General features: G+C 48.3%; 1 protein-coding gene across 1 annotated transcript in view; it reads left to right on the top strand.

The window, feature by feature from the left end:
* gpr158b (G protein-coupled receptor 158b) overlaps positions 1-21,326 on the top strand; it is a gene marked incomplete at both ends in the record, with an annotated part of 501,095 nt that overhangs the window by 443,398 nt on the left and 36,371 nt on the right. Inside the window, one exon of the mRNA XM_084327721.1 lies at positions 9,217-9,458. Coding sequence (XP_084183847.1) covers positions 9,217-9,458 — 242 coding nt within the window. The remainder of the gene's footprint in view (positions 1-9,216; positions 9,459-21,326) is intronic.

Here is a 21,326-nt window from a genome sequence, read left to right as displayed (position 1 = left end):
GGCCGTTTGATATTTCATGATCCTTTACCGTTTCTAATTTTAAATAGGTTGTGCCAATAACAAACGACAAGCTTTTGGACTTGTCAGTGCCAGACGCAGGGTATGGGGTAGACCTCGCATACAGTCACGTCATCCCCCAATAACCAATAACCAATAGCCAATAACAGCTTGCATATATACCGGTAGACAGTACCTGGCGCAAGCTGTTTATTGCAGCGCAACTTGAGCGACCGGAAATAAACAGCTCGCGCCAGGTATATATAATGCGCTTGTGCTGGTTAGACTATAGGCTATGTTACATAACGTTACGTATGTAGTACTTGCGGTGCGTGCATTAGTGCATGTTTTGGGGATTAATGAGAGGACAAAAACAATAATTAATAATAATAATAATAATAATAATAATAATAATAATAATAATAATAATAATAATAATAATAATAATAATAATAATAATAATAATAATAATAATAATAATAATAATAAAAAAATTATTAAAAAAATAATTGTGGGACACTTATTGAAATGCGGGACAATATTCTTCTCTTGCGGCATGCGGGACAGAGGGCTGAAATGCGGGACTGTCCCGCACAAATTGGGATGTTTGGTCACCCTAGGTACAGCAGTATCCAAACAAGACCAGTATTGTTTCAACAACAGTTTCTTCCCACAGGCTTATTATACTGTGCATGTGTCCAGATCTATCTTGGCAGAGTCTGAGGTGTGGCAACATAGCAAACCCATCCCCTATCCCCACTCATTTAATTTAATTTTTTTAGTTTTTTTTTTTAATTTTTTTGGGCAGGCAAGGGGTGGTTTGGAGGCGGTCAGGCACGACCCCCTCCACGACAGATTTTTTTTGAATTTAATGAACCTGTACGTGCAATTTCCTGCAATATAGAGCCTTCAATCTTGACCAATAAAGCTGCTCTTTTCACTATAAAACTCAGTTAACCATAACGTAGTTATGGTTAGATTTATATATTGGGGGGGGGGATATATCATATTTTTCATATAATCAAAAAGTGGTGGAGCAAGATCATACCTTTGCTCCCCCAAGTTCAATAGTGGGAGAGCAGAGATGCTCCGAATGCTCTTATGGCCAGGCGTCTATGATTCACTGATACAAAGTAAAATAGTGCAGTGCAATAAAATAGTTAGTCAAATAGAATAAAATAATGCAATAGTGCATTGCAATAAAATAGTTATCATCGTATTTTTTCGGGAGGCCGGTAAGGAGTGCATTACAGTAGTCGAGTTGGCTTGAGATAAAGGCATGGATCTGGTTTTCAGCGTCCTTTTGATTTATAAATGGCCGTACTTTAGCTATGTTTCTAAGGTGGAAGAATTAAGTTTTTGTCAACTTGTTGATTGTGGTTTAAAGCTTAGGTCTGAGTCTACCATAACACCAAGACTTAACTCACTCAAATACAGTTAGCAGCTGGATAGACCACAGATGGAAATTAGCTTCTGCTAAATCTGGTGCAAACATATTTTCATGTAACAATGATGAATTGTAAAAAAAAAAAAAAAAAAAAAAAAAAAAATTTTAATTATTTTTTAAATAGATTCGGGGCTTTTCAGAATACATCCGGGGCTTGAGCCCAGGTAGCCACCCCCTAGCTCCGCCCCTGCCCTAGATGTTCCTAGATACCAAGAACGATAGGTTATGTAGATAACCTAGTTATATGAGTATTGGCTGAGCGTCCCGCTCAAGCCTATTGAGATACCCCTTATCTCCTTATGACCTATCTTGGGCTACCAAATGTGCTACAACAGTTCTTTATGCAGATGATTCAACATTGTATTACGCGGCACCATCATGCAATGTACTTAATGAAGTTTTGAGTAGAGAACTTAAAGTTGTGCATGACTGGGTAGTATGTAATAGACTTGTCCTTAATATCTCCAAGACTAAATGTATTGTGCTGGGAACAAGGCACAGGTTATCTACAAATCCAAAGCTTCATTTAAACTTGTGTAATTCAGCAGTTCAACAAGTTGAAAGTACTAAACTCCTTGGAGTGATGCTGGATTGCACTCTGTCTTGGTCTCAGCATATTAATTATATTGTTTTAAAAATGGGAAGAGCAATTGGTATTTCCAGGAAATGTGCTTCTTTTGTTGCCCGTCCCCTTTTATGTCAGATAGTGCAAAGTTTAGTTTTATGTCATCTTGACTATTGCTCTGCGATGTGGTCATCTGCTGCCAGTGGTGACCTCAGGAAGCTCCAGGTGGTCCAGAACAGGGCAGCACGGTTGGTACTGGGCTGCTCACTAAGGTCTAATGTGAGCCGTATGCATGCCCGCCTCTCTTGGCTTAACGTTGAAAATAGATTGTCTTTTAATATACTTGTGCTGTTCAAGTTGGTCATGAGCAGTAAGACTCCTGTTTTTATACATAATCAGATTGTTTTTAGTAATACTGTGCACGAGCATTACACTAGAGGTTCCAGTAGTGGGCAGCTTGAATTGCCAGGTCCTAGAACCAGCGCTCTGGGGAGATCTTTTATTTTTAGAGCATTGACTCTGTGGAATGGACTGCCTCGGAACCTCTGCTGCATTTACAGTAGATTCACTTTTAAAAATAATCTTAAATTGTTTTTAAATTGTTTTTAACACTGTAAAGTAATTTTTTGTTTTTGTTTTACACTAATGTAATTTTAGCTATATTAATTGTTACAGTAGGTTCATTATGCATTGTGTGTACTGACTTTTAATAATTTTGTTTTTTGCAATAGTGATTGTTTTTGTGTGTTTTTTTGTGTTTTTTTGTGTGTGGACCCCAGGAAGACTAGCTGGTTGCTATCGCACCAGCTAATGGGGATCCCTAATAAAATCAAATCAAATCAAATCCTTGTACCTAGTGTACACCACCACGAACAATTTATGCACCCACACCTGACCGGGTCCCGCCTCTATGGAGGCGTAGCCTATAAGACCATGGTACTGGTCACCAAACACCCTTCCTCGCCAAAATCACGTTCCAGTAAAAGATCCCTCAAAAAGGGAACTCAGGGCCGCTTAGAGCGGGACGCTCAGCCAATACTCATATAACTAGGTTATCTACATAACCTATCGTTATATTTTGTATGGCTATCGCGTCCCGCTCAAGCCTATTGAGATATGGGTTAGAGCGGACGCGAGACCCGACAGATGTAACCCCTGAGGACCCGTAAGCCCACATCAAGGGGTGCGGGGAGCCCTGTCACCCCATCCTTCCTAACGAAGGGGGGGCGCAGTCAACTCCACCTGTGCGAACAAGGTGGAACTAGAACCCCTTGAACACACAGCACAGGCGGAACCACGTGTGACCTAACACACTGTGGCCCATACCCACACACTCCTGCTACCCTACCAAGGGACGGGAAGCAGGAAAGGCCACAGACCCCAGAACCGCCTGGGAGACAGAACCCCCGGTCATGTCCTTACAAAGGGGCCCGGGGAGGACCATGAAGCTGCAGCACAGATGTCCTCCACCGAGGCCCCACCCAGGAGAGCGGCAGAGGCAGCCACCCCACGAGTGGAGTGCGCCCTGATGCCCCCAGGGGGATCCTGCCCAGCCAATGTGTAGCAGAGGGCAATGCCCTCTCACAACCAATGGGACAGGCGCTGTTTCGACAGTGCCTTACCGGCACGATAACCACCGTAACAGACAAAAAGCTGATCGGTAACCCTGAGGTCCTGAGTACGGCTGAGGTAAATTCCCAAAGCACGGACCGGACATGACAGGTGAAGGCCCGCATCTAACTCACTAGCGTGAGGAGGAGGACGAAACGCCTGAACCACAATATCCCGGGAGCGGAAGGAACTCCGGATATTCTTAGGCATGAAAGCAGGATTAGGTCGCAGAGTGGCACCGCAATCGGCCCGAAAAGACAGGCACTCTGGACGTACCGAGAGAGCACAGAGCTCACCCACGCGTTTAGCGGAAGTGACAGCCAGCAGGAACGCAGTCTTGAAAGACAGCCGTTCCAACGGCGCCTGCTCGAGCGGCTCAAACGGGGCCAAGGACAACCGACCGAGGACCAATTGAAGATCCCAAGTCGGAGCCAAGGAGCGTTGCACCGGCTTAACGCGTCGAGCGCCAAGCAGGAAACGCTTCACAAGAGGGTGGCTGAACAAAACAGTCCCCTCAATTCCCACATGATAGGAGGATATAGCCGCCGCATATACCCTCACCATCGAAGCCGACAGTCTACCAAGAAGAGACTGGAGATAACTCAGGACAGCATCCAGGGGGCAGGAGACAGCGTCCCAGCCCCCCGCCTTACACCACTCTTGGAACGCACGCCATCTGCCCGCGTAAACGCGACAGTGGAGGGAGCATGCACACACCGGATGGTATCAACCACCGAAGGGTCCATCCTCTCCAGACTCACCCTCCCACCAGCCACACCAACAGCCGTTGGCCCAACATCGGAAACTGGAACAGTGACCCATCGTGCTGTGAGAGGGCCGTCGCCGACCAAGGAATGACCCAAGGAGGAGCGACCAGAAGCTGGATCAAGACCGGGAACCATACTGACTTGCCCCGGTCCGGCGCGACCAGGATCACCGTCCTGCGCTCCCTCCGTATCCGCTCCAACAGCTGACTCAACAGGAGGAAAGGCGTACAGAAGACCGGGCGGCCATGGAAAAGTCGAGAAGGCATCCACCCCCAAGGGGGGATGATCTGCTCGACTGAGCGAGAACCACAAGGGGCACTTGTGAGAGCGTCGGCACGCAAACAGATCTACCGAGGCCTCCCCGAACCGATCCCAGATCTGTCTGACTATGTCGGGGCGGAGTTCCCACTTGTCGTAATGAGGACCGCCCCGAGACATCATATCCGCCCCCATATTCTCTGTACCAGGAATGTGGAGCGCCCTCAGACTGCGCAGCCTGCGAGATGCCCATAGCCAAAGTTCGACCGCCGCCCGGAGCAGGCGGATGGAACGAGTCCCACCCTGCCTGTTGATATACGCCGCTGCCGTCATACTGTCCGTCCTGACCAAAACGTGTTCGCCTACCACCAGGTGGTCAAACCGTTTGAGGACCAGGAGGACCGCCTCCAACTCCAACACATTGATATGCGGGGCAGCTGGGCCAGCATGACCCGTCCATCTGCCCCCCACTGCATGGGTCCGACACGTCCCTCCCCAACCCGTGAGAGAGGCGTTGGTGAAGACCGTGACGTGTGAGCCCCTGCTGCCTATGGGGACCCCAATGGTGAGGATACCCAGCCTCCTCCAGTGGGCGAGATCTCCCCATATCGACAAAGGAACCATCAACCGTTTCCTTCTGTCCCTCACCGGATCTATTCTCATAGAGAGAAACCACCTCTGTATCCTCCTCATGAAGAGGAGGCCAAGAGGAACCACCGTGTGAGCAGATGCCATAATGCCTAGCAGACGCATCACTTGCAGCGCCGTGACCGTCCCTCCCAGACGGAAACCCAGAGCGCGTGACGGAGAACCACCCGACGCTGCTCCGAGAGGGTTGCAATCATGGGCCTTGACCTCAACGTCAAGCCCAAGTACTCCACCTGTTGACTGGGAAGAGGGGTACTCTTCTTCCAATTCACAGCAAAACCCAGGTTGGTGAGGAATTCCACCACCAGCCTGGTATGAGACCTGGCAACCTCCTCCGAACGACTGAGGAGTAGAATGTCGTCGAGATAGAATAGAACTCGTAACCCCCGACGACGTAAGGGCTCCAGTGCAGTCGCCACGCACCTGGTGAATGTGCGGGGAGCCAGAGAATAACCGAACGGCATCCTCTGGTACTCGTACGCTACGCCCTGAAACAGGAACCGTAGGAATTTCCTGTGAGGAGGGTAAATGGGGATGTGAAAATACGCATCCTTCAGGTCTATGGAGGTGAACCAGTCTCCCCTCCTGACAGCAAGCAGAAGGAGTTTGACGGTCAACATTCTGAACGGTCTCGCTACAATCAACCGATTGAACGCGGACAGATCCAGTATAGGTCTGACCCCCCCTGTTTTCTTGGGTACCAGAAAATAACGGGAGTAGACGCCTGACATCGCGTCCTCTCTCGGAACCACGACGACGGCCTGCTTCGCCAACAGAGATTGGATCTCGTCGGCCAGGGCTGTCACTGCTTCTGACCCTGACAATAGGGTCGGCACCAAACCTGAGAACGGAGGGTGGGGTTGTGCGAACTGCAAAACAAGCCCCCCCCTCAACGTTCTCTCTATCCACCCCCCCAAACGGCATTCTTGTCGCCATATGTGAAAATAATCCCACAGCGCACCCGCCGTCAACTGACGCTGGGCCGCAAGGAACAGTAGATAGTTGGCCCGGTCCCTCCCGCTGTGCGACGCACCCAAGGGGGGACCCCGACAGAAAGGGCCGGTTTGATACGGGAGAAGCTGTCATCAAACTGGTTGACACACACCCCCCCCTGGTTGACTCTCCACCCAGGGCACCACTGACGGGGGAAACATGGCCGCCTGTCGAGGATCTCGCCACAGTCGTTGACGAGACCGTGCTCCCACCTCTGGCTGCACAGCGTGAGGCGGTGTAGGACCCAGATCAACAGCCGCCTGCGCCTCCACAGAATGCCCAAAAAGACTATCTGTGGAAAAAGGAGTCGTGAGGAGAGAAAACCTATCCTCTTCCCCAAGAGGAGATTGCTCCAACCAAACATGCCTAACAACAAACGTTGATAGCATCCTAATCCTCCCCGCAGTTATAGCTTGCGACTGAGTCAAGATCTCTATAACACCACAAACATGCAACATGTTTACAATGTCGGCTGGACCCAAAGTCCTACTACCCGACGCCAATATGGATAGGAAACTAGCCAGCTGAGCCATAACACTGGTCGCCCGCCAAATACCATCCTGTAGCAGTATACAACTCATCCGTCCATACTGCCACCCTCCGAGCCGATTCGCTATCAAGCATCGGCCGGGCGGGACGTCGTTCATCCCCGCCGGGGCACAGGAACAAAGCTACCTGGCTGCTTAGCCACGGTACACCCGGCCTGCACCCTGTTGTTAGCCCGTTCACCTGTAAAAAAGGTAAATAGGACTCAGCGAAACCCCCCACATCAACCACCGACTGACCTTCATCAATGAAGCTGGTAAGAGGAGGGAAAAGCGGTATCCTGCGGCAGGGATTATTAGAACAACGACCCATTGCAGCGTCAACGTTAGCATTAGCAGAAGTAGCAGTAGTAGCATTAACGTTAGCAGCGTGCTCCAGGATTGCCAGGAAACCGTCCACTGCAGTGGAACGATCACCAAGCCGCCCCGGCCCTGGCGCCGAAATATACTCCACAGCATTACCAATACTGACATTGATGCCTAATGACACAGGCCTTACCTTTGTACAAGCCGACTTGATAGTCAAACCTTGTACGCTGCCCCTCGGTCTGCCGTCGTCAGCCGAGGAAACATCAGCACCGGCCCAATGTGTCGCTGAAACATGCTCCGAAGATGCCAGGGAAAAGCAAACCTCCGGTAAGCTTTCAACATTACGAACCTTCTCTAATCTTTTCATACTACTAGTTACATACGGTGCACAGCATCCAATATGATGGAACGAAAATAGAGGAAGGGTGTTTGGTGACCAGTACCATGGTCTTATAGGCTACGCCTCCATAGAGGCGGGACCCGGTCAGGTGTGGGTGCATAAATTGTTTGTGGTGGTGTACACTAGGTACAAGGAGATAAGGGGTATCTCAATAGGCTTGAGCGGGACACGATAGCCATACGAAATATAACATGCAAATTGACCTTGTAGAAGTGGAGCAATCTTCCATTTACTTAGGCATGTATCTTTAGGCGAAATTTCTGAAAATAGGGCTACACCTTAACACTTCCAGCGCCACGCCTGGTTTTCCGTTTTACCGCTTGAATGCCACCATCGGCGCCAATGTTAACGTTAATATCGCCTAATCTATGTTTTAAATTATGGCTATGTGTCTAATCTGCCCATCGCATTATCAAAGACTATTTTCCAGTCAGTGCTGTGAAGGCAGATTGTTTTTTTATCGCGTCGTTGCCGTTTCAGAGCAGTTAGAAAAGCCCCCGTTTTGATATAAAAAACAGCTCATTCTGGAGCATTCTATGAAAATCGTCTTTTAGTGGAATATTCCACAACGTTGATATTCGTCGGCCTTTTTATGAATCGTTTTCAAATAAACGCTAGATGATCAATATTATACGTGCACGCACGCACATTACGGCCGCGCACTGATAATCGCCCCGTTGATTTCCTCTCGGACTTTTACAGTGAAACCGAAAGAAGACATTTCACAAAACAGCTTATAACTTCATCAAACTTACTCTGATTATCCTACCACTGATAACATAGAGTCCTTACCTGACATCAGATGGTATCCAACTGGTATATTCCAATTCCTGATCACCATTCGAAAAAATCGATACGTGTATGGATCCAACGCGACACTGTAGAACTCCATGATCCGCGGGGATCTGAGGCTCCAGAATGAACTCTAGTAACCCCGGCTGGATCAGTGAACTGGAAAATGTGGAGTACCGGATTTTTTTCCCCATTCATTTTCATTGAGTCCATTCCAAAATCACTTATATCATCTGGGAGACGACAGGGGGCGCTTTTTTCCACAGTGATCGTCGGCGCCCCTCGGCTATACTCGGGTAGGCTCGGGTGATGCAATAATTTTTCAGATCGCAAAAAAAATAATAATAATAAAAATCCGAGAAATCTCGTGAGTGGCTAGCAACCACCTATAAAAAAACACGAGAAATCTCGTGAGTGGCACTGAAAGAGTTAACAGGTCTTTAAGCAGGTTATGTGTGTTTTTATCCACAGAATGTATGATCCAGAGGGGTAGTAATTTTTGAGAGCAGGGATGAGCACTGCTTGATTACTTCTCCTCATCTGTACCAGTCTGGTGACTTTACTCTTACAGAAATGACTAGGAGGGCTCAGGTGCCTGATGGGCAATGGCACAAACTAAAGGTGTCTGCTTCCACTAACCTACTGCACAGTAGAATTGCCTGGTTCTTATAGAATTTATAGAATTCAGATTATATAAAACCCAAACCCCAAACCCTAGTGATTTCTCCTACAGAGATTTTCCCAGTTCCCAGTCCCAATCATCAGTGATTTATCCCATTTTGTTCTCTCTCTCTCTCTCTCTCTCTCTCTCTCTCTCTCTCTCTCTCTCTCTCTCTCTCTCTCTCTCTCTCTCTCTCTCTCTCTCTCTCTCTCTCTCTCTCCAGAGTGTTGAAGGTGTTCCTGTCCCGTACAGCCCAGAGGACGCCCTATATGACCAGCTGGCGGGTCCTGCGGCTGCTGGTGGTTATTCTGCTGGTGGTGGTGTGGTTCCTGGTGGCCTGGACCTCTGCAGTGTGCCAGAACCCGGAGCTGCTGACCCGGACCCTGATCAACGTGGGGATCACCGCCGAGGGGCTACAGTTCAGCATGTGTCTGTTGGACCGCTGGGACTACATGATGTCTGTAGGTGAGTGTGTGTGTGTGTGTGTGTTGGACCGCTGGGACTACATGATGTCTGTAGGTGAGTGTGTGCTGGGACTACATGATGTCTGTAGGTGAGTGTGTGTGTGTGTGTGTGTTGGACCGCTGGGACTACATGATGTCTGTAGGTGAGTGTGTGCTGGGACCAGTGTTGTGCTAGTTACTGAAAAATAGTAACTCAGTTACTTTACTAGTTACTTCATTTCAAAGTAACTTCGTTACTGTACTAGTTACTTACACCCAAAAGTAATGAGTTACTGTGAAAAGTAACTATTTAGTTATTTAAAAAAAAAAAAAAAAAGATTGCTCCCGAGTCCCATGCCCCAGATAGTATTCAAAATCGGTTGATCAACTTGACAGTTTCCATTCACATCACCGAACTCTGCTAAGCAATGTGGTCTAGATACAAACACAAATCTGACACAAACAAATGTTGTCCCGAGTCGATATAATAAGAAGTGCGGCGGTTGAAGGAACAGCCTTGATGTCGCCGGAGCGTTTCATTATAACCATTATAATTCAAGGGTACTTGAACTGTACTGCTGTACTGTACTGTACCCATTCTGCAATCTGTTAATAAAGTTTTCATTCATTCATTCATTCATACTACGACTATGCTTGCACCTCATGGTACCAAAGCACCTCAAAGGCGCTTAAAACAAAATTACAAACATCACAAAACAAACTGGTCAGACTACTACTTGACCTGAACCCACCTCACCGTTAGTCGACTCCAGCAGCGCCTCAAACATGTTCTTTATCTCGTTTCCATGTTGTATATTAATTATCTCTCCAAGTAGTTGCTAAATGGTTTGTTAGTTTGTTACTGCGTTCTTTTTATGTGGATTCATAGCGAGCGTTTGTTTTGTTTACAATAGAGAGGGTCTATTTCTTTTCGTAGCCGCATCTGGTTTGCGCACTTCTGATTGGCCAGTGGCCAGACTCGCCTCGTATCATTCTACGCGGGTGGGGATGAGGATAATAATAATAATAATAATAATCACTACCGCTTGCTATCAATCTACGCCGTATATAACGCAAATAACGCAGTGACGAACCATTCAGTAACATAAGTAGCGTTACTGAATTTCAAAAGTAATGCGTTAGAGTACTAGTTGCGGCAAAAAGTAACTTCGTTTCTGTAACGCGTTACTTTGTAACGCGTTAGTCCCAACACTGGCTGGGACTACATGATGTCTGTAGGTGAGTGTGTGTGTGTGTGTGTTGGACCGCTGGGACTACATGATGTCTGTAGGTGAGTGTGTGTGGGGACTACATGATGTCTGTAGGTGAGTGTGTGTGTGTGTGTGTGTGTTGGACCGCTGGGACTACATGATGTCTGTAGGTGAGTGTGTGCTGGGACTACATGATGTCTGTAGGTGAGTGTGTGTGTGTGTGTGTTGGACCGCTGGGACTATACATGATGTCTGTAGGTGAGTGTGTGTGTGTGTGTGTTGGACCGCTGGGACTACATGATGTCTGTAGGTGAGTGTGTGTGTGTGTGTGTGTTGGACCGCTGGGACTACATGATGTCTGTAGGTGAGTGTGTGTGGGGACTACATGATGTCTGTAGGTGAGTGTGTGTGTGTGTGTGTGTTGGACCGCTGGGACTACATGATGTCTGTAGGTGAGTGTGTGTGGGGACCAGTGATGCCACAGATTACTTGTAAAAGTAATCCGATTACTGATTACTGATTACTCATTTAAAAAGTAATCCAAGTTACTTTACTGATTACTTGATTATCAGAGTAACTTAGTTACTTTGAAAGTAACTAGGTTACGAAGTCGTCGTCGTTCCCCCAACAGTTTTTTTTAAACGCTTTATTGAAAGTGCATAAATTGTTTTTAACTTGTTTCTCTGCACATAACGTAAATTGTTAAACTAGTGCTTCAGCTTCTGTACCATCAAGTATGGTAAAGCAACAGTCTATGATGCTCACAGCATTAGAGCAGCCAGCCAGTGGTTTTACAAAACCAGTGTATCCATTCACATCTAACAAATGCAGGCTGAACTATTCAATTATATCAACTGTAACTATTAAATTGTTTTTATAAATGTCTCTCTATAAACATACAAGCAGTCTCTCTTTAACATGTAAATTAACTGTAAATCTGGCAAATAAGAGCTTTTCTCTCTCTCTCTCTCTCTCTCTCTCTCACCCCTCTCTCTCTCTCTCTCTCTCTCTCTCACCCCTCTCTCTCTCTCTCTCTCTCTCTCTCACCCCATGCCTCTTTCTCTCCAACCCCACCCAGACAGCCTACATCTCTAATATAATAATAATAATAATAATAATAATAATAATAATAATAATAATAATAATAATAATAATAATAATAATAATAATAATAATAATAATAATAATAATAATAATAATAATAATAATAATAATTATTATTATTATTATTATTATAATATAATCCCTTCTCTCCCTCTCTGTGTGTATGTGTGTGTGTGTGTGCGCGTGTGTGCGTGTGCTTGTGCTTGTGTGTGTGTGTGTGTGTGTGTGTGTGTGTGTGTGTCTCTCTCCCCTCTCTCTGTCACTCGTGTTCTCCCACCTGGAGAACTGTGGGAGAGCATTAGAGCAGCCAGCCAGTGGTTTTACAAAACCAGTGTATCCATTCACATCTAACAAATGCAGGCTGAACTATTCAATTATATCAACTGTAACTATTAAATTGTTTTTATAAATGTCTCTCTAGTCTTCTTGCGGTTTCACTTCGTTTAGACAAGCGTTTTGGGGTGGAATTCTCAGACGAATGCAACGGAGCCCTGCTGTCAGACGATTGGCGCATATGTCACATGACGTGCTGTGAAGACCCGCCCTACTCTGCCTCTGATTCGCAGACTGTGGATGGGGAATGTGATTGGGCCAAAGCAGAGTCACTCACAGACAGAGAGTCCAGTCACGCCGCGAGGACACATTCTTGTGTAACCCTTTCACTGCCACACCACGTCACTCCCAAATAAGAAAAACAGCTCAAAAATGTATTTTTGACTGTCGAAAACGAAATAAAATACTGCATTCCGCCTGCATTATGAATTTATGATGAGATAGTAACGAAATAGTAATGCACAGCCACTTGGACAAGTAACTGCAATCAGATTACTGGCTTTTAAAGATTAACGCGTTAGATTACTATTTTCGGGGGAAAGTAATCAGATTACAATAACGCGTTACTTAGTAACGCGTTACCGGCATCACTGGTGGGGACTACATGATGTCTGTAGGTGAGTGTGTGTGTGTGTGTGTGTGTTGGACCGCTGGGACTATACATGATGTCTGTAGGTGAGTGTGTGTGTGTGTGTGTTGGACCGCTGGGACTACATGATGTCTGTAGGTGAGTGTGTGTCTGTTGGAGAGTCTCTAAATGGAATGGAACACATAGAAAGGCAGCCTTGTTTGTGTGTGTGTGCGTGTGCGCGTGTGTGCGTGTGTGTGCGCGTGTGTGTGTGTGTGTGTGTGTGTGTGTGTGTGTGATAGGAACAGAGGGAGTCCTGTTCTGACAGCAGTCCTATGACTGAAAACAACTACCTTCTAAAGCTGCTCCCGAGAGACTCAGCACAATGTTAGTTTACACCACAACACACCACAACACCACAACACCACACCACGACACAACACCACGACACAACACACCACAACACACCACAACACCACAACAACACAACACAACTCCACGACACAACACACCACAACACACCACACCACAACAAACCACAACACCACACCACGACACAACACACCACAACAAACCACAACAACACAACACACCACACCACAACACCACAACAACACAACACACCACACCACAACACAACACCACGACACAACACACCACAACAAACCACAACAACACAACACACCACACCACCACAACACACCACAACACCACAACACCACAACACCACAACACACCACACCACAACAAACCACAACAACACAACACACCACACCACAAACATAATAAAACACAACAACACAACACACCACACCACAAACATAATAAAACACAACAACACAACACAACACACCACAAACTAAATAAAACACAACACCACGACACAACACACCACAAACATAATAAAACACAACAACACAACACAACACACCACAAACATAATAAAACACAACACCACGACACAACACACCACAAAATAAAACACAACACCACGACACAACACAACACACCACAAAATAAAACACAACACCACAACACAACACACCACAAACAAACAAAATAAAACACAACACCATCCACAACACAACACACCACAAACATAATAAAACACAACACCATCCACAACACACCACACCACAAACATAATAAAAAAAATACACAACATAATGTACACGTCACACCACCACGACACAATACAATACACTACAAACACAATTCACTACAAACACAATACAACACAACACAATTTACACAACACCACAACACAATACAACAAAACACAATGCAATTCTGCACAATATAACACAACACATCACACATTAACAACACAATACAACAATCCTAATAACAGGATTAATACAATTTCATGTTTTCATAGTTCATGGCTCAAAACAGTGAACACCTCATGAGAAACACTGTAGCTATAGTGGCATGTAACATCTGAAAGGGAGTTATTTAAATAAGCATAATTAATTAAGTAGGTAAAGTATTTGAATTAATCATCCACTCCCACTTACAAACAGCCACCCATGCATACCAATTACAAGCCAAGCACTCAGTAACGGTTTATTGAATATTCATGAACATTAATGACCTCTAATCACTGTCAACAAATTATAAATTGTGAAGTTGTATTGGCAGAACACACTGCTGATGGAAACAAACAGCAAGTCATCACGTGTGTTATCTCCAGCAGGCCAAGCCTCCTGATATAATTCTGCACATCAGAATTGCTAAACTAAATATCAAAATTCCATTATTACCTTCCAATTATGCTACAACCTGTTTTTGAATTGCAAGCCCATGTAGTGCTGGCTCACCCTCAGGGTAGTGCACATAGATATATAAACACTAGATGGCTCAAGGCGGAGTCTCCAGCGTAGTTCATGGGCGGCCATCTTGCTTCGGTGGACTATTCTGTTAAAGGGGACATGTACTATAAATGTCATTTTTCAGTCTCTAGCATTGTATTATAGTAATAGGAGTTCGTATCAATGTGTTTTAGTGTCTAAATACTAAGTACTGTCCACTACTCAATGTCTGTTGTGAGGGGTCGGGCAGTTCACAAAGTCATGGGGTCATGGTCGTCATCGATAGTATCGGGGAGCCTTGGCAGTTCTATTAGCCTCGCCACGGGTCGGGTGTAGATCCGTCCTTGGACGAGCACTTCGGCTGCTCGGACCTTTCCGTCGGCACCGGTGATCACTTTGCTTACGCGGCCAGCCGGCCACATAGCTCGGGGTAGTGATTGGTCGATAATCATGACAACTGTTCCTTCTGTCAAATTGTCTCTCTCTTTCACCCATTTCTGGCGGGTCTGTAGAGACGGTAGATAGTGGAGTAGGAAGCTGTTCCAAAACTTGTCAGCCAATACTTGACTGTACCTCCACATTCTTCGGCCGTTCGCTTCTTCAGGCCTGTACATTGTCTGTGGTAGCGCAGGGTCCAGCCGCCCCATCAAGAGTGTGTTGGGGGTGACTGGGTCGACATCTGCTACATCACTTGAGACGTAACCGAGGGGCTTTGAGTTCAATACTCCCTCGATCTCCGTGAGGACTGTCATTAAGACTTCTTCCGCCACGGTCTGGGCCCCAAGCACGGCGTACAGGGCTGTCTTTATTGAACGTACTTCTCGTTCCCAAGTTCCACCGAAGTGAGGTGCGTTCGGGGGATTAAACTGGAAGTCAATCTGGGATGGAGCGAGGTGGGTCTTAAATTCTGGGCCCATAGCTTGGAAGCTCTCTCTCAGCTCTCTTTCTCCGCCTTTGAAGTTTGTCCCGTGATCAGACAATAATATAGACGGTTTGCCTTTCCGCGATGTGAATCTTCGGAAGGCCATAAGGAATGAGTCTGTGCTCATGGTTGGAAGGAGTTCTATATGCATCGCTCGGGTGGTCATGCATTTGAATACAATACCCCACCGCTTCTCGGTTCCTCTTCCTTTCTTTATATACAGCGGGCCGAAACAGTCCATACCGGTGGAGTGAAAAGGCTTGTCGCCGAGTCGGAGGCGACAGGGAGGTAGGTCAGCCATCCGGGGTATACTGGGCTGCGCTCGACATTTACGACAGTCTAGACAGGTTCGCTGGAAGCGCCGCACTGCTTCTCTCCCTTGCAGTATCCAATAACGACGTCTGATCTCCGCGAAGACTCTCTCTGCCCCGGCGTGATGCACATCCTCGTCGTATTTCTTTATGATCAGCTCTGTGACCTTGTGTCGGCTGTTTAAGACTATCGGGTACTTGACGTCATCCGGTAAGTCTGGAGCTCTCCGCAGATGACCGCCCACTCTGATGAGACCATGGGCGTCGCTCTCGGGGGCTAGGTGGAGCAGTCTGCTGTCTGATGGGACGGGCTTTGCTCCCTGTAGACAGTCTAGCTCATCGGGAAACAAGTCTCTCTGGGCTCGTTGTAGGAGAAGAAGTTCTGCTTCTTCGTAGTCAGCTGCAGTAATGTCAGTAGTGAGCTGAACCTCTGGGTGGTGCCACAGGAATGTCTTTAGCTGCGCACTCTCTAGGGTGAGGCAATCGTCTATGTCGGGGTCTGTGGAGACGAGTGTGTTCAATCCACAGAATATAGATTTCTTGTTTTCGGCCTCCTCTTTACTCGCTTCCCGTGGGGTGGGTGTAGGCCACTCTTCTTCCGGGAGCTTGAGGAACTCTGGCCCGTCACTGTATAGGTTGTGACGGGTGAGGTCATCCAGGGACATTCCCCGGGTGATGACGTCAGCTGGGTTGTGTTTTGTGTCCACATACCTCCAGCTTGCTACTTCTGTTAAATCTTGAATCTCTGTGACTCTGACTCCCACGAAGACCTTGTATCTGCACGAATCAGACCGGATCCATGTGAGTACTGTCGTGGGGTCTGACCACAAGATTGTTCTTTGCACCGGAATGGTGAGTTCACGTTGGATTAACGTGGCGAGTTGCGCTCCTGCTAGGGCTGCGCAGAGCTCTAGACGCGGGATAGATTGTTGCTTTCGTGGGGCTATTCTTGAGCGAGCCAGGATGAAAGCAGTATGTATTTCTCCTCCCTCCTCTCGGGCACGCAAGTAGGCCACCGAACCGTAGGCTACTTCGGAGGCGTCGCTGAAGACGTGCAGGTCCATCTGGCACGTCTCCGGCCTCACTGTGGGTGGGAAGTAGCTGCGGCGTATGTTGACACCTGGGAGTGAGCTGAGTTCCGTCTCCCACTCTCTCCATGTGGATGCAAGGTGTTCGGGTATGGGGTCGTCCCAGCCCTGGTCCTTGTCCCATAACGCTCTTACAATCATCTTTGCCCTGGTGGTGTAAGGTAGAATACATCCTAACGGGTCATATTGTCTGGCGAGTGTTCTGTATACACTCCGTCTGGTGGTCGGTAGTGCAGTCGACCTTCCCTGCTCCTTGGTCAGGGGTGTGTGTTTATAATGGAGCAAGTCTGTTTTGAAGCGCCAGACTAGTCCTAATGTCATTTCTTGGGCTTCTCCTGGGATGGTCGCCATCCAGGTCTCGCTGCTTGCTGCCTTGTCCTCGGGGGAGAGGCTGCGCAATACTTGCGGGGGTCGCTGCTGGCCCACTGCCTGAGATCAAAGCCGCCTTTGATCAGGGAGGCGCGGAGCTTGAGTAGAAGGGCCTCGGCTTCTTCTGGCGTCGAGACGCTTTGCAGACAGTTGTCCACGTAGAAACTATTTCCTACACTTTGTCGGACCTCTTCATCAGCTGCTGGGTCCTCTGCGATGTATTTTTGCAGTGCAAACGTAGCACAGCATGGGCTGCATGTGGTTCCGAAAGGGAGGACTTCCCATTGATAGATGGCTGGTTGCTCATCCCCGATCCTCTCTCTCCATAGGAACCGCAGCAGGGGCTTGTCCTCCTCCACTAGTCTCACCTGCAGGAACATCCCTTTGATGTCGCCGCTGATGGCCACCTTGTCTTGGCGGAAACGTAGTAACACGCCTAGTAGAGAGGGGCCGAGTGTTGGGCCGGGCAAGAGCTCTTTATTCAGATTTTGTGATCCGATCTGGTAGCTGCAGTTGAACACAATACGATCCTTGCCGTTGTGGTGGACTTTGTGGTGCGGCACGTACCATGATTCGGTCGTCTGATCGGCCTCTTTAATGTCAATTTTCTTTATGTGTCCCGCTGTGATTAGCTTGTTAATCTCAGCGCGGTACACAGTCTCTTGAGCGGGGTCTCTGGCTAGGCGCCGCTCTGTGTTCAATAGATACCGCTCCGTCGCTTCTTTTGGGGCGTGGAAGGTAGGCATACCCTCTCGCCTCAGGAGTGGAGTTGCGTATCTCATCACTCCGTTGACTTTGACTCTCTTTGTCCCCTGCTCGAGGAGGGCTATAGCGTAAATGTCTTCCTTGGAACGAATGTCTTTCTTTTCGTTCTTAAAGGGCATTGTCTCTAGTGTCCATAGCCTCTCGACATGCTGTAGGAGGGTGGTGTCTTCTTCTGTCACTCTGGAGTGGAGGCAGCTAGTGGCTGCTGTTCGGTTAAGAGACTTAGCGAGGGGGCCTTGTAGTGTCCATCCTAGGCGGGTCTCGACTGCTGCAGGACAGCCTCTGGGCCCTGTGTGGACCCGGTCCATCGGGACGATGAGGTCTGCATGGTCGGAGCCTATCAGCAGGGTCGGGGTGGCACCATCTATGAGCGGTATAGGTAGTTGACGCAGGTGCACATATTTATCCATCAGCTTGGCGATGGGGTAGGTGTACTGCGACAGGCCTATTTCTTGGCTGGTGAAAGCGTTAGTAATCCTATACCGTCTCTCTGGCTGCCCGCTTGCTGCGATAGTGAAGGAGACATTCTCGCCCTTTATCGTCTTTAGATCTCTTCTTATTGTCCGAATCGTCATCTGGTTTTCGCTCCCCCGCAGCCCCAGCTGGGCCGCAGCGGACGCGAGGAGAAGGGTCTTCTCTGACCCGTCGTCAAGGACGGCGTAAGTGTCCATGACCTTGTCTTGGTAACTCAGTGTTACGCGGACCACCTTTAAGAGCACCCGGGCGCCCCCGCTGCTGGCGGGGTCAATGTACATAACACTTGCCTTTGTGCTGCTTGAGGGTGCAGGCTTTCTTCTGTTACTGTCGTGTAGGACATCTAGGTGGGCTAGATGTACACCTCTTCTTTAAGCGGCAATCGGCTGCCATGTGACTGCGCGCACATCGGTAACAGCGTCGGTTGGACTTTATCCATTGACTCACCTCGTCGGCGGTCATCTTCTTGAACGTGTCACATTGTGACAACCAGTGTTCCTTTTCGCAGTACGGGCACACCATCTTCCACTTCTCTTTCATCGAGGGGGTACTGTGGTTCTTGCTGCTCGGTACTGATTCTGATTGGTGCATGACGGTCACCAATCTTCGGCCATCGTTTGCTCTCCTAGGTCCCTCTCTGGAGCTTGGGGTGCTCCGCATGAACGTATCCAACCGTAGGCTGTTGACCTCTCTCGCCAGGAAGTCGGCTAGGTCTAGGAGGGATGGCTCGGGACCGTTAGGATCACGGTGGTCTCTTTGCCGCCTGAAGCGCTCTTGTCGGGCGGGCGGAAGCTTCTCTAAAATCCTCTCGACATTAGAGTTTGCGTACAGTTCGTGCATACCCTTTTCTCTTTGCGCCCCCAGCATCCCTACCAGGGATTGTACCTTGATAGACAGGTCATCTAGTGAGCGATTGTCTGTGGCTGGGGGTAGGCGGTCAATATGCCTTATCTCTTGTATTACGTAGTCCCATATGCGTCCATATCTTTGGTCGAGTGCTGCTAGAGCCGCGGTGTATGGGGTAGTAGAGGTGGCATAGGCCAGCGCTATATTGTGCGCTTGGGGCACCTTGAGGTGCTTCAATAGGATAGCATATTTGTACGGTTCATCAGCTACATCGGACATCATTGTCTCTAAGCACATTCGTAGCTCCGTGTACTGTGCTCTGTTCTCGTGGGTGAAGTCCGGAAACGTCGGTGTGCCAATGTATGATGCCATGGATGGCTGGCACATCGGTGAGCGTTGGAAGAGAGGCCTCCTAGGCGAGTCTCCTCTTACGCCTCTTGGTGGGCTGGTACCTGCTGGGTACCATGGCCCACGTATCCAGGTGCTGTTCCTCGGGGCTGGTCGTGCGTCAAGCTCACCCGTGAATTGAGTCGGGGGTCTGTAGCGCAGAGCCGCGGGGGTAGAGCCTGGGCTGTACTGGACCTCCTGGTCCTGTGGAGTACTGTGCTGCTGTCGGGCTTGACTCTCCTCCTCTCCCTCTTCTTCTTCCTCTGGCAGGTCCTCTAGATCCTGTAGTCGTCTATTTAGCCTCTCTGCGGTGTAGACCGTTTCTTCCTTGTAGCTGGGTCTCGCTTGGACCGGTCGGGGAAGGAGTTCGGAGGGGGGTATAGGCTCTCTCTGGTGGTCGGGCTCAGGGTCGCTTGATCGGGTAGGGGAGGGTGCCCTTGACCCCTGTCTTGACGAGGCCCTGGAACCCCGTGCGGAGGGAGGGGGTGTTGCCCTGGTGATCAGCTGCTCCATTATCTGCGCTTGTAATCGGTCGCGCTCGGCTTCGCGCTTGGTGAGAGCGAGGTCGCGCTCTGCTTCTCTTTGGGCACCGGCAGCGGCGCGCTGGGCTTCGGCGGCGGCGCGCTGGGCCTCGGCCCGGTCCCTTCCCATATTCTCTTCCGTCTGAAGGCGTCTAATCTCTAGACGTATACGATCTTCGTCGCTCCGTTGCTGCGCTTGAAGGCGTTCTCTTTCCATGGAAGAATGTTCGCGCTCACTAAGCGTCTGTGCTTGGAGTCGATCGCGCTCTGTTGAGGCTGCTAGGCTGGCGAGGAATGCCTGTGCCAGCATCTTGTCCGCCTCGCTGGGGGAAGACGCTGGTTGAGGTGATCCGCTCCTGGCAGTACTCGTTGGAGATCTGTTCTCCTGTGGCGAGTCCTGGAGATCCATCTCCGGGGTGCTCTCCTCTTCTTGTAGCGGGTAGAGTTCCATCCCTGGAGGGCTGTCTTTATCCTGGAGCTCTCCGGGGACTACTTCTTCGGTCTTGGCGGGGGGTAAAGTCATGTCAGGTCCCTCCTGGTCTCCACCGTGAGCTTGGTCAGTTACGTTAGAACCCACTAGGGCCTCTATTGGCGGGGTAGCCTGGTCGATAGGGTCGGACATAATTTTACTATCTACTTTTTCCGCGTTTACCGTCTGTAGAAAGCTAGGTAGTATATTGGCAACGTAATCCTCTAAGTACTGAGGTGTCTGCCGTCTACGCTGCGGGCGATCTACTTTAGGAGAACCGTTTTGTGGAGTGTTCATCATAGGCCATGTCAATATTAATACCACTATATTAATATTACACTAGTTACCCTCCGGCTCGAAGGACCAATTGTAACTGAGGGGTACAATTCCCTGACTGTATTGATAAGTATGGTATCATTAAACCACTACCGCTTTATGTACTTTAATTACTGGCCATACAGTACATGATATATAAATATGATGAACACTTCCCACAATAAATCGGTTCCACACAAAGTTATAATTAAGTATTTATTGCAGCAAAAGGTACATAATATACTTCTCTATTATACTTTGAATGCACTTGTAAGGCAAAGGAATGTGCGTAGGCAAATCAATAATGAATGTCCATTCTCTGGTTACGCAGGAGGTAATTATACGACCTGAATCTTAGGGAATTATATCTATGGTGCACTGGTAATATATATAGCG

Source organism: Notolepis coatsorum (genome assembly GCF_963971535.1).
Source record: "Notolepis coatsorum genome assembly, chromosome: 13".
Taxonomy (NCBI): Eukaryota; Metazoa; Chordata; class Actinopteri; order Aulopiformes; family Paralepididae; genus Notolepis; species Notolepis coatsorum.
This window is presented reverse-complemented; position numbering and strand designations above follow the sequence as displayed.